This window comes from Odontesthes bonariensis, chromosome 12 (assembly GCF_027942865.1).
Source record: "Odontesthes bonariensis isolate fOdoBon6 chromosome 12, fOdoBon6.hap1, whole genome shotgun sequence".
Taxonomy (NCBI): Eukaryota; Metazoa; Chordata; class Actinopteri; order Atheriniformes; family Atherinopsidae; genus Odontesthes; species Odontesthes bonariensis.
The window spans coordinates 5,230,998-5,254,471 of NC_134517.1; the positions used below are offsets into that span (position 1 = coordinate 5,230,998).

The 23,474-nt window shown below is 38.0% G+C and overlaps 1 protein-coding gene across 1 annotated transcript; it reads right to left on the minus strand.

The window, feature by feature from the left end:
* Nucleotides 1–508: 508 nt before the first annotated feature.
* LOC142396331 (polycystin-1-like protein 2) lies at nt 509–22,859 on the minus strand. The gene is made up of 21 exons (XM_075478929.1): nt 22,724–22,859; nt 22,419–22,609; nt 22,105–22,335; nt 21,161–21,262; nt 19,604–19,782; nt 19,198–19,344; nt 15,652–15,851; nt 15,308–15,556; nt 13,855–14,101; nt 13,306–13,552; nt 13,052–13,121; nt 12,813–12,974; nt 11,438–11,623; nt 10,144–10,474; nt 9,822–9,955; nt 9,553–9,680; nt 8,236–8,396; nt 7,910–8,120; nt 5,624–5,725; nt 4,066–4,197; nt 509–631 (listed from the first exon to the last, which is right to left on the minus strand). Exons 1-21 carry the CDS (start codon nt 22,857–22,859, stop codon nt 509–511), a joined length of 3,669 nt encoding a protein of 1,222 aa, XP_075335044.1.
* Between the last annotated feature and the right edge of the window lie 615 nt (nt 22,860–23,474).

Below are 23,474 nucleotides of genomic sequence, written 5' to 3' on the forward strand. Positions count from 1 at the left end.
ACAACATAATTATATGCAACAAAACAAACCGGCAGGTTGAATATTTTTCACATTTTTATTTAAATGAATTAAATGTTTATTTCAGTTCATCCACACCACACCTATTTAAGTACACTGATTAATGTATAAAGAGTTTTGTACCAAACTAAAGTTTTATGTAGGAGAGTTTAAATAATTCATATACAATTTACTGAAAGATATACTGGAGTATGTATCTTTTTTGTGCATCCTCGGTAACATGGTGAGGAGTAAAATAATGTATTTGCAAATCAAATATAGTCAAAATTAATATTATTTTCATTCCAACAAATTATTCTCAAATACAGAATGCTCTGATTCAATGTAGGAAACAAGTGAGGAGTTATGAGCTTGAATAAATGGATCTTTGGATATAATTACATGAAAATATTTAAGAATTATGCTATATCTCTCAGGGTCAACTTTGCTGTCAGAATTTTTAGAAGTGTTGACTTCAGTTGAGAAAAAATCAAGGACATTTTTGTTGTTCCTAAGGGACTGCTGCCACTAAAATCCGGCCCCCTGGTGACTTTTTGTTGTCTTTATATCTGATGCCAAATAGATTGCAGATGTTCTTCAGCATTATGTCGACGATCTCCTCCTCCTCTGAGGGCTGGGGAAGAAAAGATAAAAGATCTCTTTCTGAGGAACAAGAAATAAGAAACAGGTACTCTTGATGACTACTAAGCACAAAATTGCGTCAGGAGCACTTCTGACCACTGATTTCAAATTTTTCTTACTAATTTATTTCCTTTTATGCAATTTGACACACCAAAATCTGAAACTATGGGAGCGAAGTTTAATTACTGTATTTAATGGGGGAATGTTTTGCCTTTGTAGTGCACTTTTGTGAATTAAAAAAAGTCATGCTGGGTAAAAAAGACAGGTGTTTAAAATCCTGTTCCAGATTGCACCCTTTAATTATAGATGATTCAGACCATGCTTTAGACAACTATCAACACAAACAAATTGGGATAAAAGCCACAGTGTCAGAATGTATATCTGTTAAATTTGATGGAACTGACTGGAACTCCCTGCTGCTCTGAAGGTATTCCTGAATGTGACCCATGTGCAAATGGTTTCGATGTGATGTTTGATTCTGCTTATTGTTATTCTGATTTGCTTTTAAATGTGGTCTTTCGCTGCTTTTTTTCCACAAGCTTTTCCCACAAATTCTGCAAAACAGCTAACATGACATTTGAAGTGTGACCAAAAAAGTTTGAAAATCTGATTTTAATTTGGCAGCCACCATCGAACAGATATCTGGTACAGTGCTCTCCCTGAAAATCCTGTTTTGAGACATTGCAGGTGCTCTTTTGCTACCTGTAATGGCTCTCCTCCACGTGTTAAAACAGTGACCCTTCAACTTTCACTTTGAGGAGGAGAATGAAGTTGGAGAAGAGAAGAAATCTGGCGAGATGGAATGTTGGTCAAAATTTGATCAGATAGTCAGGATTTTGCTTCAATCAATGCAAGTTCTGGACTTCTGAATGTACCTAATAAAATAGTCAGTGTCAAAAGATCAATGTAGAGACAAGTTAATGTATTTAACTTTACACATTTTAGAAGGCGACCATCTTAAGGAATTGCAGATAAATTGCAATTTTACAGCCTTTGTTGAAAAACTAATGGGGTTTGCGCTGTGCACCAATGTGTACAGAACAGACCCACAGGACAACAGTCAAACCTTTAATGTTGGCCCAAAACTGTTTCTTCACAGATATTTTTGGTCTGTATTTCTAGCAAAAATTTACATCTGTTGTAAAGATGGAATGCTGCAATATAGTGCTTTAGAAAACAAACTAATATTTTTATAGGAACATTCGCAGGTTTAAAGTGTACATAAATAGTTTCCTTTGTTCACTATTTAACCTGACTTGAGGAGACCTTTCCCTTTCTCTGCTTTAAATTAACTGTCAGCCACATAAATGGGAACCTTCAATCTTTAAGACTCACAAACTGTCTACTTTTCTACTTTAGCTGTACTGCTGTGTCATGATACCACTGGAATTTTCGTTACTGTAGATATTCTAACTGTATATGATTTGTAGCCTTGCTGTGTCCTACGGCTTAATATTAGGGGGAGGTAGTAAAGCCTGCTTTACTTTAATCAAATAGCTGAATATTATGTTAAAGGTAGGGTAGGAGATCCTGGATTTTGAGTCCAGTGAAGCTGCATTTTGAAAATACACAGGTGAAAAGTCCCAACCCTTTTCTTCACTTTTCCCCCGAAGGCACGCCTCTAGAGTACATGAACGCGCACGAGCACGAAGGTGCACGAGCGCTGTTCTGACAGCAAGCATCGATCGTTGCCGTATTTAGTATTTAGTTTATGCTAACTATACGTTTAATAATGCTAAGTGCTAGCCAAGCTGGCTCTAGTTTAGCTTCCTGCCAAGCTTCTGGACGTTCACGGAGCAGGGTACGCGCACAGGGAGAAGGAGGGGGAGGGAGGAGCAGATTGCAGTTTGATAGACGGTTTTTCCTAGATTGTACGTTCTAGAGGCCACTAAAACTTTTCATATTTGTGTCAAAACTTTTAATTAATTGGTTGCAATGGGGGTGTGAAGAGTATTTCAAGCAATATGTAAAAAATTGTTCCAGAAAAAGATCCCCTACCCCGCCTTTAAAGGAGAAGTTCACTATTTAAGACCTTGAGTCCCAGTTCCAGCTTGTTTATCAAGAATAAGAAATGAGGAGACCATTTTCACAACAATAGCTCATTTCTATCCATTTTGGCTGTTTTCGCTGGTCCATCCTGCTGCTACAGACAGGGTTCCATTGGGCACTCTGTTCAATGTCCTTAAAACAATACTAATGTTAATTTTAAAGAAAAGGTCAACTCACCGGGTGGTTAGTGGTATTAAAAAAAAAAATGTCGGCGCATTTTATGGTTTTCCATCCGTGTAATCCGTGTTCTTTGCTGTTCAGGAACCATTTTTCATGCTAAATCACGACGCACGTAAACATCCGCTCTATATTTGACTCTGAGGCTCTAGCCCACTCCCGGCCACCAGATGGGAGTTTCACCCTGGCGCAGTGATCTGACAGTGAAAGTGAAAGTGAAAAGTCTTCCAAACGGAATACAATTGGATTACAAAATGCTAAATAAAGCAAGAAATAACTTTTATTTTGCAACGCAATTTTTTTTGGGACACACAGGAACATCCAAGAACCACCCGGTGAGTTGACCTTTTCTTTAAAATTAACATTAGTATTGTTTTAAGGACATTGAACAGAGTGCCCAATGGAACCCTGTTTGTAGCAGCAGGATGGACCAACGAAAACAGCCAAAATGGATAGAAATGAGCTATTGTTGTGAAAATGGTCTCCTCATTTCTTATTCTTGATAAACAAGCTGGAACTGGGACTCAAGGTCTTAAATAGTGAACTTCTCCTTTAATGTAGCATACAATCTCGTGGCATGGAAAGCACAGATGAGCAATACTAACTGTTGAAGCACTCCATAAATCCTCTTAGAGGTCCATTTACAGGTATACTCAGGTAAGATATCACTTCCCCATTCTGGTATTTCTGGACAGACTGACAGTGTTAACAACCAAAGTATTTTTTGAGGCCAAATCTTTTTTAGTAATTTACAATGTCATAGTTCTTAAGTAAAATTCTGACATTTTGAATTTAGAAATTTAGATAAACCTCCCTTATTATGCAGTATACCAGAGAATGCAGTATACAAGGTCAATGTGATGTTACTGTTCTCATTTATGTTGTTCTCTACTTTATATGAACACTGACTGATTTAGAAACACTTTTTTATATATTTAGTAGAGCTCCCATTGTTAATTTCCAGCCCATATTTATTAAAGTGACTTGCAAACAGCTGCGTCAAACATGACATGTTTATTTCATGTCACAGTCATCCGTAGAGCCCCAGTTTAGGAGCATTACTTCTTTGAGATGATTTAAAAGTTACAAATAAAGTACCAGTGCGAAGGAAAAGTATAAGGACACCATATGAGCCGAAACCATTGAATTACACATACAAGAGGGACAGCACAAGAAAGTATGGTATTTTTGATACATTACCTTATGGTGCAATTGCTCGGTGTGTAGTGCTACAAGAATCACTGAAATGAAGAGGTTGAGCAAAACAAACGTGATGAACACAATACAGGAACCAAAGAGTAATCCACCAAGCAGGGGGTTGTTGTCCAACACCTAGAAAACGGGAATTAATTTAAATTATTCCTTTCCAAAAAAAATAAACAAAAATCTTATTCATTACACGATTGATTCATAACATTATCACACAATTTTTCAGACATGAATCAGTGCCTAAAGCCTGATTCATCAATTCATCAAACTATGTTCCGCATCAGTGAAGAGTCTCTCCTTAAAATAAGCATCCATGTTGTTGTTCTCGTGGTTGTTGGAGCACACTAGCCACAAGGTTTAAAATGTTTGGGCTGTACATGATTGGGTGCAGAGGGACATTGCATGCTTGGACACAAGTGGACGCAGGTACCGTGACTTTGATTTAACCCAAAATAAAGACAAAAGTTTAAGAAAAATCAAAATAGCTTTCAAAAAAAGTTTTAGGGTTAGGGTGTTTGCACACAAAACTCATATTTTCAATATAATTAAACCCCTCATCTGTCAATCTTTTATATACAAACCTAAAAAAAAATTTTTTTTCTCCCTTCATTCAGCTGTTGAGGATTGTCACAATATGTGACAAAATGGAGTCAGTCGGTGAAGATGACTTAGTTAACCCCCTTATTTCTTTAAAGGCATGGTTGGTAATCCTGTTCAGAAACACATTTTGTAATACTGGGTGAAATGGTCCGTCTGTCCTGAGAGAAATCTATACAAGATGTATTTAGAAAAAGGGACGAAAATAATCAGACCTCTGTGGCAGCTGCAGGACTGAGAAAAAGCTGACCGACTGTTGCGCCTACGACAAACCAATCAGATGCCTCTGCTTTCTGCCTACGCCCCCCTCTGTCGGCTCCCTGCTCCGTGTGCGCATGCGGTTCTACCGGCTTTGGATGAAGCACTGACGGAATGGGGAGGGGGGGGTGGAGCTTAGAGGAGGGGACACTTTCGAATCTTGTTAGCTCTCTTGCTAGCTCTCTAGGATTACCTACCATAGCTTTAAAGTAAAAAAAGAAGACGAGCAAGATTCTAACTAATCTGTTTTCTAGATGAGTTTCACCACTTGATAGGGATTCTGAAATAATCCCCATGTTTTTCCAGTTGTATTTTAAGCTGTCATTAAAACAGTTGGATACCCTTGAACCTGACATTAAGACCACCAAATTCCCTGACCCAATTATTATCATTGTTTATTCTTTTTTGTCAAAAAGTGCTTGGTTCTGGGACACCATGGCTAAGTTCATACTGCAGAAAAAAGTGGGCCAAATCTGACTTTTTAGCCCATTTGTGACTCATATGAAATTCTTTTATGACAGTCTGAACAGCACAAATTCGATTTTTTCAAATCAGACTCAGGCCACTTTCATATGTGATCTAAAAAATCGGATCTCAGCAAAAAATCTGAGTTTAGCATTAAGATCTGCAGTGAAGGCTGCAGCCCCCCGCGATTCTAAATTGGATTAAGCGGGTATAGAAAATGATCACTCACCTCATCATAGTTAAAGATGCCGATCTGCATACTGATGATGGTCAGAAGAGAGTCTGTGAATGTTTTGTAAGACGAAATCTTCCAGCCATAAATCACATTGCTCTAGAAGGAAGATGGACATTAAATCAGCACAAGAGTAGATCTCTTTGAAGGCAGAAGAATGAAATGATTTATATCTTAAACCAGAAGGAATTTGTACACTGAGATTAAATTAGGATAACAACATTCATGGCTATATTAAGAAAATGTTCACAACCACATCAACATGCAATATAGGGTGTGATATACAAAGGAGGATAAAAGAATACAACACAATTCAATGAAAGATCGTAAAATAAATACGTTTCAATTTCACAAAAATTGAACAATAGCTGTATCTTTTGTCTTCAGTTCTTTACTTTCATTCTTTTTTGTGACGTGTCTTACGATGTCAACTGTTGTCAACCTTAAAGGGGAGGGTTTTTTTTTTAAACCTGGACCTTATTTCTGGCATAAAATACGTTCATCTACTTACCAATAACAGTTTGGTGAAAGTCGGTGTCCTTCAGAAGACAGCCTCTAAATAAGGCATTATCTGTCTTTATTTCACCAATACTTTAAGACCAATGAATGAATGCGTACTATTGCACTGTTAGTTCAGAGCTGCCGTGTTGTTGTTATTGGGGGCTATCGGGGGCTTTCTACACACGCGTCTACTGGGACGACGCGCACCGCACAGCTTATTTACTCCGTGCTCGGTGACGTCGGCTAACTTCACACGGAGTTTGCTTCTGCTAGTTTTGTGCAACATGGCAGGATATTTATCAGATTTTGACGACGTAGACGACAACTTTGAGTACGATGGAAGTCCTGACCGGAGTGAATGAGCTGTGGTGCAGCGGTGTGCGTCGATAAAGTCATCCCAGTAGACGCGTGTGTAGAAAGCCCCCCGATAGCCCCCAATTAACAACAACACGGCAGCTTTGAACTAACAGTGCAGGACGCCGACTTTCACCAAACTGTTATCGGTGAGTAGATGAACGTATTTTATGCCAGAAATAAAGTCCAGGTTTAAAAAAAAAAAACGAACTTCCCCTTTAACTAAGACAAAAATACAGTTTTACCTTCAAGCAAATGATTGCTGGTTCAAATACAGCCAACAGAATATTTTCCACAGTTACATCACTTTTACACTTCAGCTATTCTATACTCATTGTTTGCAGTTCCCATCGTGTGATGCAATACTGCTTTCCAGAAAACGCATCACAATTTTGAAGCCTGGATCGTGAAACTACTGCATTTTAGACGTGTGGACAGATTCTTATTTCACAATTTTTGGTGAGAGTAGTCTGAGGAATTAGTCATTGTACATACTGTTTTTCGAGAAGTTTAGAAGAAAAATATTGAGAAAGAGAATTACACTTGGTGCATTGTAGGAAAACAAAACCGCACTGGCCCTTGAACAGACAACATTAAACAAGCAGAAACAATAAAAGGCCTCTTTATCCTGGGATTGGCAATAGAGGAAAACAATTTTGTTTGTTAAAAAAATTTTCACTATTACCATGAGTGTGGAGTTAATTTTCAGGCCATTCTGACCGTAGGGTTTACTTTTGTCCCTACATGGATCCATTATATTTGAATTGAAATTGTTAAAAGCTCATTTGTAACCTTCATTCGAGGACTTTAGTATCCTCACCAAAGGACATACAAACATATGAAACCTCAATATTGGCTTTGTGGAGTGACCTTTACATGGAGTTCACAGACACCTCCGATCCAATCTAACAGAACCGAGCCATGAAGAACAAGCAGAAAACAGGAGATAAACTGCCCAAATTCCAGTATTCAAAGCTCGTAGACATACCAAAGAAAACTTAATCTGTCACAAAGTAGCTTCTGTAAAACATTGTTTAAGAGTCTCAAATTAGATATTTTAGTTTTGAATTTTAACAACTTTGCAAAAAATGTGTTTTAACATTTACTTTATTATTATTATTATTATTATGTTAGTTATTGACAATAGTATTTTAATAGGTAAATATATACATTTTATCAATAGGCAAATTAAATCTTTCATACAATGAAGGGAACAAAAAGTGAATAGGTATTAATACTTTCTTAAGAGACTTTATTTTGCAGAATAATTTTAAATGTTTTCATCCCTTAGTTTCAATTGTCTCAGCAGCATTTTGCAGAGAAGAGGCTAACTTATTTTTTGCTCCCAGTACTGTAATACCATCCTAATGACAGGTAATACTGATGTTTGCAAAGGGATGGATCTTAGTAAAGCCGTAGGACACTCACTGCAATGGAGTACGCCACGAACACGATGACAATGATCAGAAGAAAACCGAATATGTCGCTCCAGGCTCGCTGCAGTGCAGCTGTGATCATGTTCATCTTTGGGTTCAGTCTGAGCAGGTGCCACAGTTTGACAGTGGCAAACAGGACGATGAAGGCGATGAGATACTGGAGCATTAGGTCAGCTGTGGCTGTCTCATGAAAACTGGCAAATCTGCATGGAAGGATATTAGTGATCAAAAGTTGGAGCAAAGTTATAACCATTTTGAAGTCCTACCACGTATTGATAAGTTCAGTTTAGTGCAGAACACAGTGTATGATGGTCTCACTGGTCTTTGTTTTTTTGGTAGTAGGTCATATCACGATTTCCAAGCACGGTCTTAACAATAAAGACAGCCAAGGCGCTCCAGCTCAGTAGGATGATACTCAGCTCCAGAAGGTTCCACTTGTTTTTAAAGTAAACCCAGCGCTGCTGCTTCAGGGATTTGCCCTTTCGGGAAAAGAAAAGAGTATAAATTGTCATATGATATGCAACAGGAGCTAGACTGTGTAGATGCCAACGAATTTGTTGAGATCTAGGCAGCAATACAAGAGGAAATATGTTGGGTTTTTTTGCTGCACAAAAGCAGTTTTGCTCATCTCCTTGTGGCTCCAATTCGAAAGCTTCCCAGTGAACTTCAACAGGGTGTGCATGTATTTAAACATATTTCCTTTATCATGTTTGTCATTTACTCTTTGCTCATATAACCGGTGCGAGGGAGGACACAAAATAGTTGCCTATTGTCTCATTATAGTTAAATTACAGTTAATGGTGGACTCTCATGAGCATAAAAATAGCCCTTCAAGAAAGTGGAAAAACATTATTTAGTTATGTCACATAATTATACTAGACAAAAAACATAGTAGAATATTGCAAATGACAGAAGATTAATGCTATTCGATCCAGCAAAAACCATCATTAAATGCATCATTGCATTTGGATTTCCAGAGAAATTACTTAATTTGTCTTAATAAATGCTGTGTTTTTCCCAAAAAAGACTGTCCATGAAATCAAAAAGTAAAGACCTGGTCAGAATAATGGCACTCCTGAATTGTGAGTACAGTTTTGAATATCTTCAAAAAATACAAACCTGAAATAGTCACAAAAAATAATGGGATATAATGGCACACTCATGGGAGCTTACTTTCCACTGTTTGTATGACCTGCATTAATCACTGAATGGTGATTTTACTGTATGGGGAAAAAAGGGTCTTGTTTCCACTTTATTTTCTTTAATCAGGGGAGCAGTCTATAGGCATCAAAAATGCTGTTGTCAAAACACATAACTACAACACAATCACAAAAGATATTGAAATATAAGATTGGCCACTTTGTGATTTTGTCACTAAGTTTCAGAAAATGAAAATGTTAATATGCTTCCAGGATGCAGAGAAAATAAACTGTGAGAAGCCTACAAAAGCTGATGTAGACTGCATATTATCATAAAGTTTAATAAATCCTACTGTGACTGTATAATGGGCCCTGACATCCGTGTGTCAGTGAACACTGCTTAAATGATGGACTTTGAACGGATGTGTGTACAAAAAACAGAAGACACATTGACCTATTAACGGAACATGAATACTATAGTTATATCAGTATTTACCTGCAGGACCATGTAATAGAGGACGAAAAGCATATAAATGATCTCAGCAGCCATGACAAAGAAGTAAAGACCATCTGTTGACTGGTAAAGGCGAATACTCTGGAGCTCACTGTAGAACTGAAATGCTCCTTATAAGACAAAACATTTGATATACATTTACATACATTTACATGTGCTCAGATTGTAATTGCATCAAAAAATTTAAATCTGATATCATTAATTCTCAAGGAAATGATCCTTCTGCCATCCTTCAAGACAGCATTCCTTACCTACTGCTGAGGTCTCCATCAAAAGAGTGACAATACAGAAGAGGTTCACGTTTGCATTATAAACCGTAAACTCGACAAAGATGGCCCTTGTGTACATATCCAGCCACTTATTTCTGAAAAGATACTCCAGTGTGCTGTGGATGAAAAATGAATATTTTAAGGGTTGGTCATGCTTGTCTTCCTCATTTTAACTGTAATACATATGTTGAAATGTAAAAGCTCCAGCCAGCCAAAACATACATGATGAATACGTATAATGCGAACAGAAAATATTTTCTGCACACACATTAACACATCCACTTCAGTGTGCTGTTGTACATACCTGCTTGCATTTGGTAAATCTGGGCCAAGCTCCACTACAAAGCCCCCTCCCCTGTAGAGCACCATTTTGCCCCAGACAGGGCGAGCCCTGAGCTGAGCCTGTGTCTGGTACTTCCAGGAACTGGAAGTGCTTGCAGAAATATTATCTGTTACAGTGTGGTTCCAGCCAGGTTCATAGGAGCCCATGTCTTCCACCTCCCATGAATACGAAGCATGACAGTCTGGCACTAATGTGAGCATGGGGTCTGCAATCTGACACGAGTTCTTCTGTGCTCTCAACTGACGAAGACGGGCGTTACCCACCAGCTTCGAGTTTCCATCAGTAATAAATCCTGAGTCACAGAATTTTACATGTACATCATTATCACAGGTACTATGCTGTTATCCAGCCATAACATTATGACTACCTAGTCAATATTGAGTAAATCCAGACCAACATTGCGTCATTGCAAGATGCACAGTTACTTTATCTGTGAGTATTTTAATGCTGTGGTTGATCAGTGTATGTTCTTTATACTCCACTGCACTAGTTATTTTCTCTGCACTGTAAAGCCCTGTGCTTTTATGCTTGCACACTGCAGACAGATTTACTTGCTAAGACTTGAATGCTCATACTATATAAAAGCATGGAACGTCTAGCCTGTCTCGTCTTGCAACAACTTTAATCAAATGTATTCAGAGAAAATGGGGAAAAAAAGGGAAAAAAAGAGATCAAGGTACTTTGTGCAATTACAAATTTCCAGATGGCGGAAACTGACAGCTCAAGTCGGAACATATAAAACATGATGTGGCACCATCTGGCATAACGAATTATTGTTTAATCTGGTATGAGCATACCTGAAGGACTTTAATGAAACCAAAATGAAAGCTAAACCATCATGTAATACTAAAAATATAACTCAACAAGATTTTAAATCCTGAAAGCATTCTGTTGCCACTATGTGGAATTGAATACTGTTTAATTTCACTGGATAGTTGCCAAAAATAAGCTTTTCTGGACAGCATCCAAGGTTGTTAATAGCTTTCACATCAACAGTCGTTTGGCATATGAGGACAGAAACACTGTCAAAGTTGCTTTGACACAAAGCTTTACAAATCTACCTCAGTGTTTTGCTTCACTGAATAAAGCCCTTTGACAAGCTTTTATGACATGAAAAAAAATGGAAACAAAGCAGTTGTCTACTTTAAAGCACAACAGTTCTGGCTTACAATGACAGAAGAAAAGCAGCATTCTACATATATACGGTTATACGGTGTATACGGTTTGGGTATACAGCTTTGAGATAAAGTTCTACCTGGATATTTTCCAAAGAGGTTTGTCAGTAGAGAGGTGCTGGCCCAAGTGAACACATCTTGAAGGCTCATGCTGTCTGAGACATCTTTAGTGAAGCTTTCCCTAATGTGTTGGTTCAAGAAAAAGGCATTGGGGTCTCTCTGGCCATATGCCACCAGCAGCAACATCCACATGAACCCCATGTAGGCTGCAAAACACAACACATTTATATACCATTAGTATGTGTAGGGGCTTGAACATCCAGTGCTTCAATTTCATCATAAATTGATGGTGACACTGTTTAAGGCAGCTGTGTAGCCATAATGGACTGTATGTGGTTATCTTTTGGACTTTTGGATTAATACAATAAAACATAAATCTTCACATAGCACATTGCAGGTCACATTTGTTAACAGAGCAATCGGAAGTCAAAGAATACATTAACAGAATGAAAAGCATTTTCACATCAATCATAAAAGCCAACCATGATCATTGAGCCAAACAAATGCACAAACTAATACAAAACTAACCTTACTAAACCAAATTCTGTGAGCAGGCCCCATGGTGGGTTCCATTTCTGTAGCAGGGTAATATCCCAGGCATTTAAAATAAAGTTGGACACCAGTTGGGGGGAGTGGTTACCTCATACCTGGTCTAAATATAGTATATTCAAATTAAAGGGATTACCTAACTCATCTTAAAACCCACACTACAAAAACAAGCAAAAGTGAGAACACAACCCTTAATTTAGCTTCTTTAGTTAGTTACTGAAGTCCAGTACTACATCCAAACAGGTCAAAGAACAAGTTAAATCCATTTCATCTGGATCTGCTCCAGGGATCAGTTTTACTCCAGTCATGTGGGTTGAGCGGCAACATCCTCTTAAATTCAGCAAAAATTCTACTCCAATTCTTACTAGTTTTTAGTTACACGGCACATTGTTTTCCTTTTGGAAGCAATTTATGTTCACAAACTGAATCCGACTTTTATTCACTTGTCTTTCTCGTTCCACTCCAACTCCCCTATCTGTACTGCTCCAAGGTGTCTTTGTTAGTTTGCTCTGTACCTCTCTGTAGCTCACGGGCATCACTAAATGATCATCTCTCTTCACCATTCAATTACAATTAGGTGGTAAAGGACGAATCTGTATATTTTCTGTTTTTCTTCCAGCTATATCATAAAGGCTCTCATATAATTACAGTGACAGAGGAACAAATTAATTTGGTAGAAAAAAAAATGAAGTAGAGATCAGCCATATAAAGTGTTCTCACTCTGATCTTTTTTCTATTAACCTAATGCTGTTCCTAATGGATTTCCTTGAATTGTTAATAGTCTGGCCAAATTGCAAATCTTCACAGATAAAAGCTCAGTAATATCAAAGAAGAGTGCATACTCACCTAAAATCTCCCTGAGGAGAGCATAGGCTTTCTGCTCCATAATCTTGTTCCTTTTCATTCTCTTAATGTCTGCAGGAGGAGGTGGCTCATAATAACGGACATCTCGTCTGCTTATTTGACCTTTAAAATCACCTGAGGGTGCCGTTATATGTTTTAATAGTTCTTATCATTTGGGACAGACAAAGTGCATTTTGGGTGTTTTTACACATTACCTTGATTTTTGTTATCTGTTACAAAACCCACGTTTTTTAAATCTTCCTCATCAACTCTTTTTATTACCAGTGCAAAGAAGACTGCAAGACAAACCACCTGTAGTAGGATGCAAAAATAAATACAGATTACAAATTAAAAGTCTGCACATTAAACATATAGTCTGAGAAAATGAAACAACTACGACAACTATGACACCAAGCTTTTAAGAACAGATTAAAAAAGAATGTTATGAATCTACTGGTCATGCTGTATTGTTGTGGAGGGCAAATCATCTCCTCACCTTCAGTGGCTGAATGAGAAGAAGACTCTGGAAGAAGGAGACAATCATGGATACCAACCAGCTTATAGAGCGTTCCTTCCCAAACTTCAACCCATACAGCATTGTGAAATATCCTGATACAAGACTAGTTGAAAGCACCAGAAGCCAGCCAACAAAGATAAACCACCAAGGTAGCCCCCCACGACAGCACACCCTTCTTTTCTGACCGCCATCAGTAGCAGTGACATCTGCCCGACTGGACCTGTGACTGAAGAGTGAAACAATGCCTTTATTCTTCTTCTTTTTCTTCTTCTTATTATTATTCAATGAAATGGTGTTCATATGAAATTTTAAAAGGAAATCTACCACAGCACGGTCAACTACTAGACACACTCAAAACTCTGTTGACTGTGTTGAGAAAAAAGATAATGATAAATAAAATACAATAAAGGGAAAAAGCACAGAAAACAGAAAATAAGAACTATGCTATATGTGTAAATGCTCTGGTAATTTCCACAAAATCCTAAATATAAAAAGTGTGTGGTTATCCTTAATGAGCATCATTTGTACTTGTCAGATATAGGTTCATCTAGGTCGATGCAGATGGATGGTAATAGCTGATCCTCAAGGAAGCTCTTTATGCCCTTGACTTGCTGAAGGGTCTGGCTGTAACTGTGAGGATCAGGGAAGCTGGAGGGCCCCAGCTGACTCAGCTCCTTATCAATGTGACACAGTTGCCGGTACAGGTACTGGGTCTTGTTGCTGTTCTTTTGAATCCCCTCCACTGCTGATGCAGGACGCACACAACCGCTGCTCTCTAAAAATGCACAAAGGTCAGACTTGGTGAGCTGCATCTGACTTGTTCGTCACATTTCTTTAGAAAATGTTTTGGTGTGTTCAGGTTGCTTATTTCTGCACAAATATGACTTCCCAAACCAATGTTTGACCTTTATCTCTTTGAAATTGCCAATGTTTGGGACCAAAAAAACCTAATTTAGGGTTAGGAGAAAAAAAGGGTCTGCTTTGTCTGAATCTCTCTAACCAATCACAATCAAGGTGGGTGATGATGTTTGGATGCAGTAAAAAAAGTGACTGTAAATTGGCATCAAAGCGGAGCTGTGTGGTGGAGCTGTCATGCAAATATTGCAAACATTGTAATCATATTTTACATAATTTCTTATGCGATTTCCCTGTGGAATAATTCAATTTCTTAATTAAATTTCACATACTTGTAGTGCTGCATAGCCACTTACGAGAGTAAGCTTATTCCAAAAGTCAGTTATTTAGTAAGGATAGTTCAATTTCTGATGTAATTACCCACCTAATTTTGGATTTTCATGTAGTATCCTTCTCTCCTGAACAGGAGGCTTTTTTTTCATGGCAGTCCCCTACAACAATTCATTCTCCACACTGTCTAAACACAGTGGATATACCAATTGGTATTTGATAGTGCATCAGACCCCTGCTTTTTATCTCTTTAAAAAGTATCATCCTCAGTCAAGTAGAGAAGAAAAAGGGATAGAGCTTCAGCTTTCTTACTACCATCTGACCCATACTAGAAAAGAACAGTTCCCACAACAGAGCACACCTGGCAGCTGAGACTGTGTTTCAGACAGGGCCTTGTCACTGGTTTTCCAATTCTTTTTTATGAAGTCTTCCACTTTATAGAGGATAGCATTTATATCTGATTCTTGTCCAGACTCAAACTCAGAGCATGGGATGTTGCTTGTTGCCATCTTAGATAGTGAATGAGCAATTCTTGTTATTTCCTAAGAGACAAATTACAAAATATTTTTCTAATTACAGCTATAAAATTATATACAATACATCAAATTGTATTATGTTGCAGATTAATTAGAGATTTAAATACTTTATCATAAATGTTGAAAACTAATTTTTAACATATACAATGAAACACAATTTTACATAAAATATTTATTAAATAACACAAGTAGATTTTACAATAAATATTTAGTGCAAAATTTTAATATGTAGATTCATATTGCACAAAAACAGAAAGCACCTGCCTCAAAGATTGTGTCTACCGTTGCATCAACATTCTTGTCAGATTTGATAGCCATCTTCGGGGTAACTGTCTGTGAAGTGCTTTCCTCCTGGAGGGCATTTGTTTTCTTTGTTTTTCTCTGACAACAAGATGTCTCCCGAGGATTTGTGTTTCTGAAGATACTACCAATGAGGATATTCACTGGAAACATAATTAGTGAACTCTGTACTCCAATCATGAACTGCTGCCAGGTAAACTCAAAGTGACCTGAAAAGAGAGACAGCGTGAGACCAGTGACACAAAGGGCTTTTTCCACAGTATTAATGTAGAGTACATTGAGCTGTAATTAAAAGGTAGTTTACCCAAGTCCATGACCTGGTCAGAGGGGTCTGCCGGGATCCCATAAAACATGATACTGGTCAGCATGGTACAGAGCAGCAAAGAGAAACAACATGACACTCTTTGTACACATGTGAAGGTGCTACTTGGTGGTCGACTGATCACTGAGTACCAAAGGTGTCCATCACTGAAATCCTTTGTTGTCTTCATGAAGAATAAATTACTGGAAGAGAAAAGCAAAAAGATGAAATCAGATGAAAGTAACTGATTTTATTGTACTATTTTCATTTTTGAAAGTGTAATCTATGTCTGACTTCAGCCGTCATCGATCCCCTAAAAACTGATCTGTTCTCTTAAAAATATTAAGAACAAACCTCTCATTGCCTTAACATCACACAGGGAATGCCTGTCCCATCTTCTCCCATTTAGAGAAAGAGGGTGTGTAAATATGTTAATGTGGCCCGGCCCACCAGTTTCAGATCCTTCTCTGACTATGCAAACCTAGCTCCCAGGTTTTTGATGACAGCACCAGCTTGCATTCACTTGATTTTCACAAGGTGCTTGCATGGCTACCCCAGTCTCACAGACTGTGTAAAAGCTGGGCAGAGTCAAGGAGACCTGGGAGTCAGCGCAGGCCTCTTGAGCGACACTGTTCCAGCTATTTATCTGGAAGATATTGAAGGTATGACGCTAGGCGTCCATTGTTCCGTCAACGCAAGCCGTATCCAACGCATTCAGTTCATTTTCAATGAAATCCGGCCGATCGTTGTCGCCGTGCTCGCAAAGCATGCTGGGATTCCGGCACGGCGAGCGGGGGACCTGCGGCACGTCAAAATGTTGGGCTCGGCCGAAGTTTATGCAAATTTGCCATGGCAGACGTAGTGTGTTACCCAATGACAGTAGATCATGTAGTTTTTTTTCCCTTTGTTTATTCACCCCTGAACGTTTCGGGTATTGCTCATGTTATTGCTATTGCGGGCAAAATTAACAGCAGCAGTGGCCAGAATGTCTGTGCTAAAACAATTGTAGGCGAATAAACACACCTAAAACATCAGGCGAGCATCTCCACTTTTGCAGTAAAGTAATGACCATCAAGGAATAGAGGTTCAATCCAGTGCATCAAATTCTTTCATGGGCAGAGGTGGAGTAGTGGATGAAACGTTATCAATAATTGTGATAGGCATTCATTTCAACAAAAGAACCAAATCACACCCATGGCCATGTTTTCACAAGATGTCTTGTTCATGTTTAATTTTTAAATCAGAGAAAAGGTGCAGGGACAGGTGATGCAGCGAGAAGGAGAATTAGGTGATCTCCTGTGTCGCATCATCAGCAGCAGCACAATAGCAGCTCTCCTCGCTCGCAGATCCAGATCCATGGTGCAATATGAAATAATGTTCCATTGCTGACGATTTATACACATTAATTTCCCTCCAAAACTCAAATTTTTAGAGGGAGAAACTTCGGTTGGTTAAAATCACAAGTTATTTACTTTCCCCCGGAGCCATTCTACCCTATGTTCTATCTACAACACGGCGACACTAGGCATCCAATCCGGTGAGTTAAGTTGACGTGACGGAACAATGGACGCCTAGCGTAAACAGGCATGTCAGTCAACTGCGAAGTTTATTTTTTCTAAGCCTTTTCTCTCTGTTCCGCTTCTGTTAGCAGTTCCTGCACTCAAGCCACCAGAAGCAAAGAGTCAGTGATACCTGGGAGCCAGTGAGTCAGCATGTCACTGTTTAGTGATGAGCCCCGTGGCTAAGATCCCTGTTCTCTCAAGGACTCTGTCAGGATCTGGTTGATTTAGTCAGAGAAGCCTGCAAGTCAGCGTGGGTGTCTGGAGGGCTGAGCTAATAAGAGCCGGGCGACATTATAACAACTTAGAAAAATAAAATTACTGATTGACTGACATGCTTCATTGTACTCAGGGTGTTTTCTGGATAAATGGTTGGAACAGTGTCAGGCTTCATAATTTTTTACAGTAAGTTTTAAAACTCAGCTGTTTTGTAAATGTAAATGTACTTTATTTATACAGCCAATTTTAAAGACAATCTTTATGGTGTACCAAAGTGCTTTACAGCAGGTAATAAATAAAGAGAAGAATAAGTAAAAACAATAAAAGAAAAGTGAAAGCAATAAAATACAACAAAATCGAATAAGATAAAATAAGATAAAAGTGTCATCATACTACTGGGTATTAAAAGCAATCCTAAATAAGTAGGTTTTTAGCCTAGATTTGAAGAGACCCAGGTCCGAAATAAGACGCAGCTCAACGGGGAGCTTATTCCAGAGCCTGGGGGCAGCGACGGAAAAGGCTCGGTCACCCCAGGGTTTGTATTCTGACCTGGGCACTTCCAGCAAAAATTGATTTGTTGACCTCAGAGCTCTACCAGGATTGCGGACTGTTAAAAGCTCAGATAAATACGATGGGGCGAGGCCGTTAAGAGCTTTAAAAACAAACATTAAAAGTTTAAAATCAATTCTATAAAGGACAGGAAGCCAATGGAGGGAATTAAGAACAGGAGTGATGTGCACACGTCTGTTGGTGTTGGTTAAAAGACAGGGCAGAAAGGGCAGCAGCGTTCTGCACAAGCTGAAGGCGACTGAGAGAAGACTGGGAGACGCCGACATAAAGTGCATTGCAATAGTCTAACCTTGAACTTTTTAGGGCATGGATGGCTTTCTCAAGGTCATGACGACTTAAAAACATTTTAACTTTGGCCAGGAGACGTAACTGGAAAAAAATAATTAGTAGATTAATTAAAAACTAACTAGTTTTGGTCAAACGTATTGAGCTGAGGTCCATCCCCAAAATGAAAACTGCAGAGCCATGTCCCATGTCCTTTCTGGAATTTTGATATCTTCAAATAAACTGAATCTGCTTTAGTTGTAGTTAACATCTTTGGGGAAGAAATTAAGGCTTGGGAAATCTGGTTTCATGCATTTACTGTCATAGATAGATCTGCAGTCTCATAACAAGAGCAAAATACACCAAAAGGCTTCTCGACCTGGCTTGTGCTAACTTCTTGTAGTTTGGCCCTACCCGCACGTAGTTAGTACTGGTTCCTCCAATGTTTCACATGGAACATGTGAGCTGTTTGACCACTTTTAAAAGACTGTGAGTGGAGCTCTGCAGATTCAAAGCTGAAATGCCCATCTACTGCACTGATGGTTGGCTTTGCTCATATCTATTGTGAGACATGAAAAAAAACTAGATTTTTAATGGAGGGGGTACTTTAGATAGTTTATGAATGGGTTTGTTACCAGATACATAGCAATGTAAGTGCAGGGAATGTATCGGATTGAATAGTACAGTATAATGGGGGGAGGGGGTATTTAGCTTAAATATTGTAACTCACAGTTGAAGGGAAAAAAAAGACTTTTCTTATATTAAACTTGCTGATATTCAAAATTAAATCGAATCCAGCTATTGCATCTCATTTGCATTTGATTTGTGTTCTTGTCATTCAAATTCAAAAGAAAAATCCCAGTTTCTGTTTCCCATTCACCCTCCAGACTTCAGTGGTGTGCTTGTGTATGTAAATACTGCCATGCTTATACCTTACCTGAACCTCTTCAAATCCATTTCTGTTGAAAGAGGAAAGACTTTATCGAGGCAGCAATCACCCATGTCTATTGCCAACCAGGAATTGCACAGAAAATGCCATTTCTGCTCTGTCTGTAAATCCTGCACCATGATGTTTCCAACAAACCTGAGAATGTTGTTAAAAAAAATGTATCATTTATTCAAGTCCATACTTACTCTCCAGCTAACAACTTGACTACATATATGTAGTGACTATGTTATCCTGACAATAACTAATATGAGAAGCTTTTTGTAAGTTCAAGCCAATAATACTGTATTCACACTCTTTTTATTGTAATGTTAACACTGTATGTGTCTAATTAGGCAGATTATCTTTTTTCAATTCAATTTGCGTGTGTGTGTCTAATAATTCTGAATTTTCCTACCAGGTAGGATGATTCCCTGAGTTGTCGTGCCACAGTCTGATGCCCTGCAGCTCTCCAAGTGAGAATGGTGTAATTAGCAGGAACAAATCCACCGCTCCCCTCTCAAATACACATTTCTTTTGATCAGTCAGGTGGTGGGGTTCACTGTTTCCCTCTGCACCCAGAATAGTTATAACAACCTGAAACAGTTCAACACCAAAAGTAGGATGTTTAAGCATTTTTTAAAATGTGTGTACACCTGCTAAAGCAAGCTTATCATTTTTTTTCCCATTGCCAGTAGAACTGTGTTTACTCTCACTGTGCCGAGAGCTACAACGTACAAAGAATTGGAGTTCAGTCCAGTAATTACCACTAATTCCCTGGGAACAATCCTGTAAGCTTTGACAACATGAAGGAATCCTGCAGGCTGTGTTTGACCAGTTTCTGACAGTCGCGTCTTTCTGAGATACTGTACTTAGGACAGTTTATAATTCTTGACTGGGCAAAGTCACAGAGTGTGAGCTGCAGAGAGTGAGACTTTGCCCCTGTCTTGGAACCACCACATGAGACATTTCATATGTACATTGCTACCTACATTACATTATCAGACATTACATCGAAATATTGTCATATGAACAACTGACATGTGTTTTTAACAGCAGAGTTTTTCTGAAGCCTTCATTTTCACCTTGATATCAAACTTAAATATTCACCTTTTTGAATCCTGTTCAGCTCTTCATCAGCCCTGATGGAGATTCAGATCTCTTCATTTGGTTAATGTTTTGCTGTGTTTGCCAGCTAAAGTAGGTATTTTGATATTAAAAAGTTATGCAGAGCACAGAAAGTGCCAGTTTATGGGAAAGGCTGTTTGGCAATGAAATTATGAGCCGATATATTGGTATGTGAAAGTTTGGGCACCCGGTCAACCACTGTAAATAACGTAGCAAATTGTTTATTTGTAGATGTCTACAAGGTGTTCAGTTAAAGATGAAGTGGATATTTTATATGTATTCTTTTGAGATATATGTGGACTTTTTCAGTGCACATCACTCATTCCAAAAGGCATTAGCCTCTTTTAAATGTTTGATTTTATACTTTTCTTACAGTTTTTCTTTATTTTTCAAACTGTCAATTTTTCAAACTGCCCATCTAGCCTTTTTCATTCTACTTCTACATTCTACTTGCAATGCAAACTAAGAAAAATACAATGTGAAAACACTTTTCAGTCTTCTTTTAGCCTTCACCTGCTTTGGGAGATTATCATAACTTTGATTGAAGGTAGATGCTCAGCTGCATGGCTAGTACCACAGTTTCTCCTTATGCAGGTCTACTGCATGAACATAATAAGCATTTTTATCACTGCTATATGCTGATTTACACTTGCCAATAATCCACTGTAGACACCAACCACACAGATGTCCTGATCATTTAGTGTATTTATAATTTTTTGTGTGTTTTTTAAAGAGGGACAAGCACCTCCTGGAGAATCCTGGTTGCACTGCAGCATCTTCCTTAAGAAGAACAAAAAGGTTTATTCTAATTCCAATATTTTTATGTTTAATGTCTGTGAACTCTGACCTTAGAGGAAGTGGAGGCTCCTATACGATGCCCAGTACTGACACTCAACAGATAGCAGTACTTGTCCATTGGGTCATTGTCTTCCAACACTGTCACCTTCACCTGTTCACAAGTCAGTAAAAAAGAAATAAAAATAAAAAAGGTACAAGAAAATATTAAATTTATTGAATGAGAGAATTAATTAAAAAATACATGAATTACTACTAGATAGATAAATAAAACCCCAATTCCAAAAAAGATGGTTGATGTGTAAAATATAGAGAGAATTTGCAAATCTTATAAACCAATATCCTATTCAGAAATAGATTATAAAAGAAAAAACATCAAATGTTGAAAGTGGGAGATTTTACTGTTTCATGAAAATCTTGAATTTGATGACAGCCAAATATATCAATAAAGTTGGAAGAAACAGCACTGCGTAGCCTGTAATACTGTAAATCTAAGAAGTGCTGTATGAGAGAGTGAATGAGGCTTGTAGTTTAAATCAAATCAAATTTGATTTTGATTTAGTTTAAAAGCACTATGAGTAGTCAACGAGTCCACTCACGAAAGAGCACTTTAGAAGAAGTAAAGACAAGAAAACAATCTGGAAAAAAACTGCACTTACAAATTGTGGAGCTATTTCAGAAAATGTTCTTTTACCTACATTTATCAAGCCATTCAATGTTCCATCATCTACAGTGCAAAATGTCTTTAAAAGATGCAGAAAATCTGGAGACAACACTGTGTGTAGGGACACAGCCGAAACTCAGTGCTGCATACCTGTTCTGGTTTTTTTACATGATGGTTTATAACATGAGCAAATCGTTCTGTTTTTATCTACATTTTATCCCGAATCTCAACTCTTTTACGGATGAAGGAAAATTCTTTACCAAATCCAAGGACATTTTAGTATAATCATTCCTTGTTTTTCACAAATTGTAGATGCTGGAGAGACACTTTACCTTGGTTGTGTCTTGGATGTCTTTTCGTCGCGCCCACACAACCACCAAGAGATAAGTAACAAAGAGCGCCCCGACAAAGCACACAACCACTGGATTCTCAGCAAACGTCGCAAATAGTTCTGCAGTGCGTGATGGGTCCACAAGATTGGGAGTGACAAAGAAAGAGCTCCCAAAGAAGGTCAGGTGGTTGCAGAGGCACTGTGTGACTAAATGTGAGGTCTTCACACCAACCTTTAAAAAGAACCACCTTTATTGTCATAAAAGTTTGGACAAAGTACGACACCATGAGGGGCAGACTGAATTACTGCACTTACTTTGCATCCAGAATCGCTCCAGTCCAATTGTGATTCATTCCAAAATTTACATGAGGATGTGATGGGGGTAACAGATAAACTGGCATTGATGGATTTTACACCAGGACCCACAATAGGCCTCACCACAAGATAGTGCAATCCAGTGTTTCCCTTTAAATGTTTAGGGTCAAGCAGCCACGTGTATCTCTCCTCTGTGTCATACACACACACATGCACACAATCAATAAAAAAAATAAAAAAATGTTGTAACCTATTAAAGAAAAAAACTAAATCATGTCTCCAAACTACACAAACATATTTATTACCTTGTGTTGATCCCTGCAGAGGCATCTGCATCATTGCTACATAATTTTCCTCAGTGGGGTAATCCATATAACCAAGGAACACTTTGAAGGGCAAAGGATCCATTGAGGGCACCATCTTGAAGAAGTACATCAACATATTTGTAGTAAAAGTGTAAGTAATGTAAAAGCCAAGATTTAAGTATAAGATTACTGTCTACATTTATATCCTGTTTGCCCTAAATTTTGTTTTTGTTTTTCCTTCAAGTAAAACTGTGATTAGCAGTAGCAAATAGGTGAATCATTACTGATGGTAAAACAGTTTTAAATTAAAAAAATAATAATAATGATATAAGAACATTACAGCAGAGCTGATATGAAATTAGGTTTTTAGTCAAGTTAGCTGTATTGCTATAGGTTTGAGATATGTCAAATCTGTCATTGATAAAAGTGAAATATTGCACACAACATTATTACTGTATCTCAATAAGAGGAATATCTGATGATTTTGGTGATTAAATATGTGAAATTGGACCAAATATTTAGGATCCCCAGAAAACTACACTTTTAATGTTTTGTCATAAGCTTAAAATGAGCCTTTTTCTGATCATTTGTTTTATGACAATTCATGCAAAACCTTTAGAGAATGTGAATGTGGATATATCAGGCAGTGGTGGACAAAGTACTCAACTCCAATACTTGAGTCAGTATTAAAGGGATAGTTCGCCTCTTTTGACATGAAGCTGTATGACATCCCATATTAGCAATATCATTT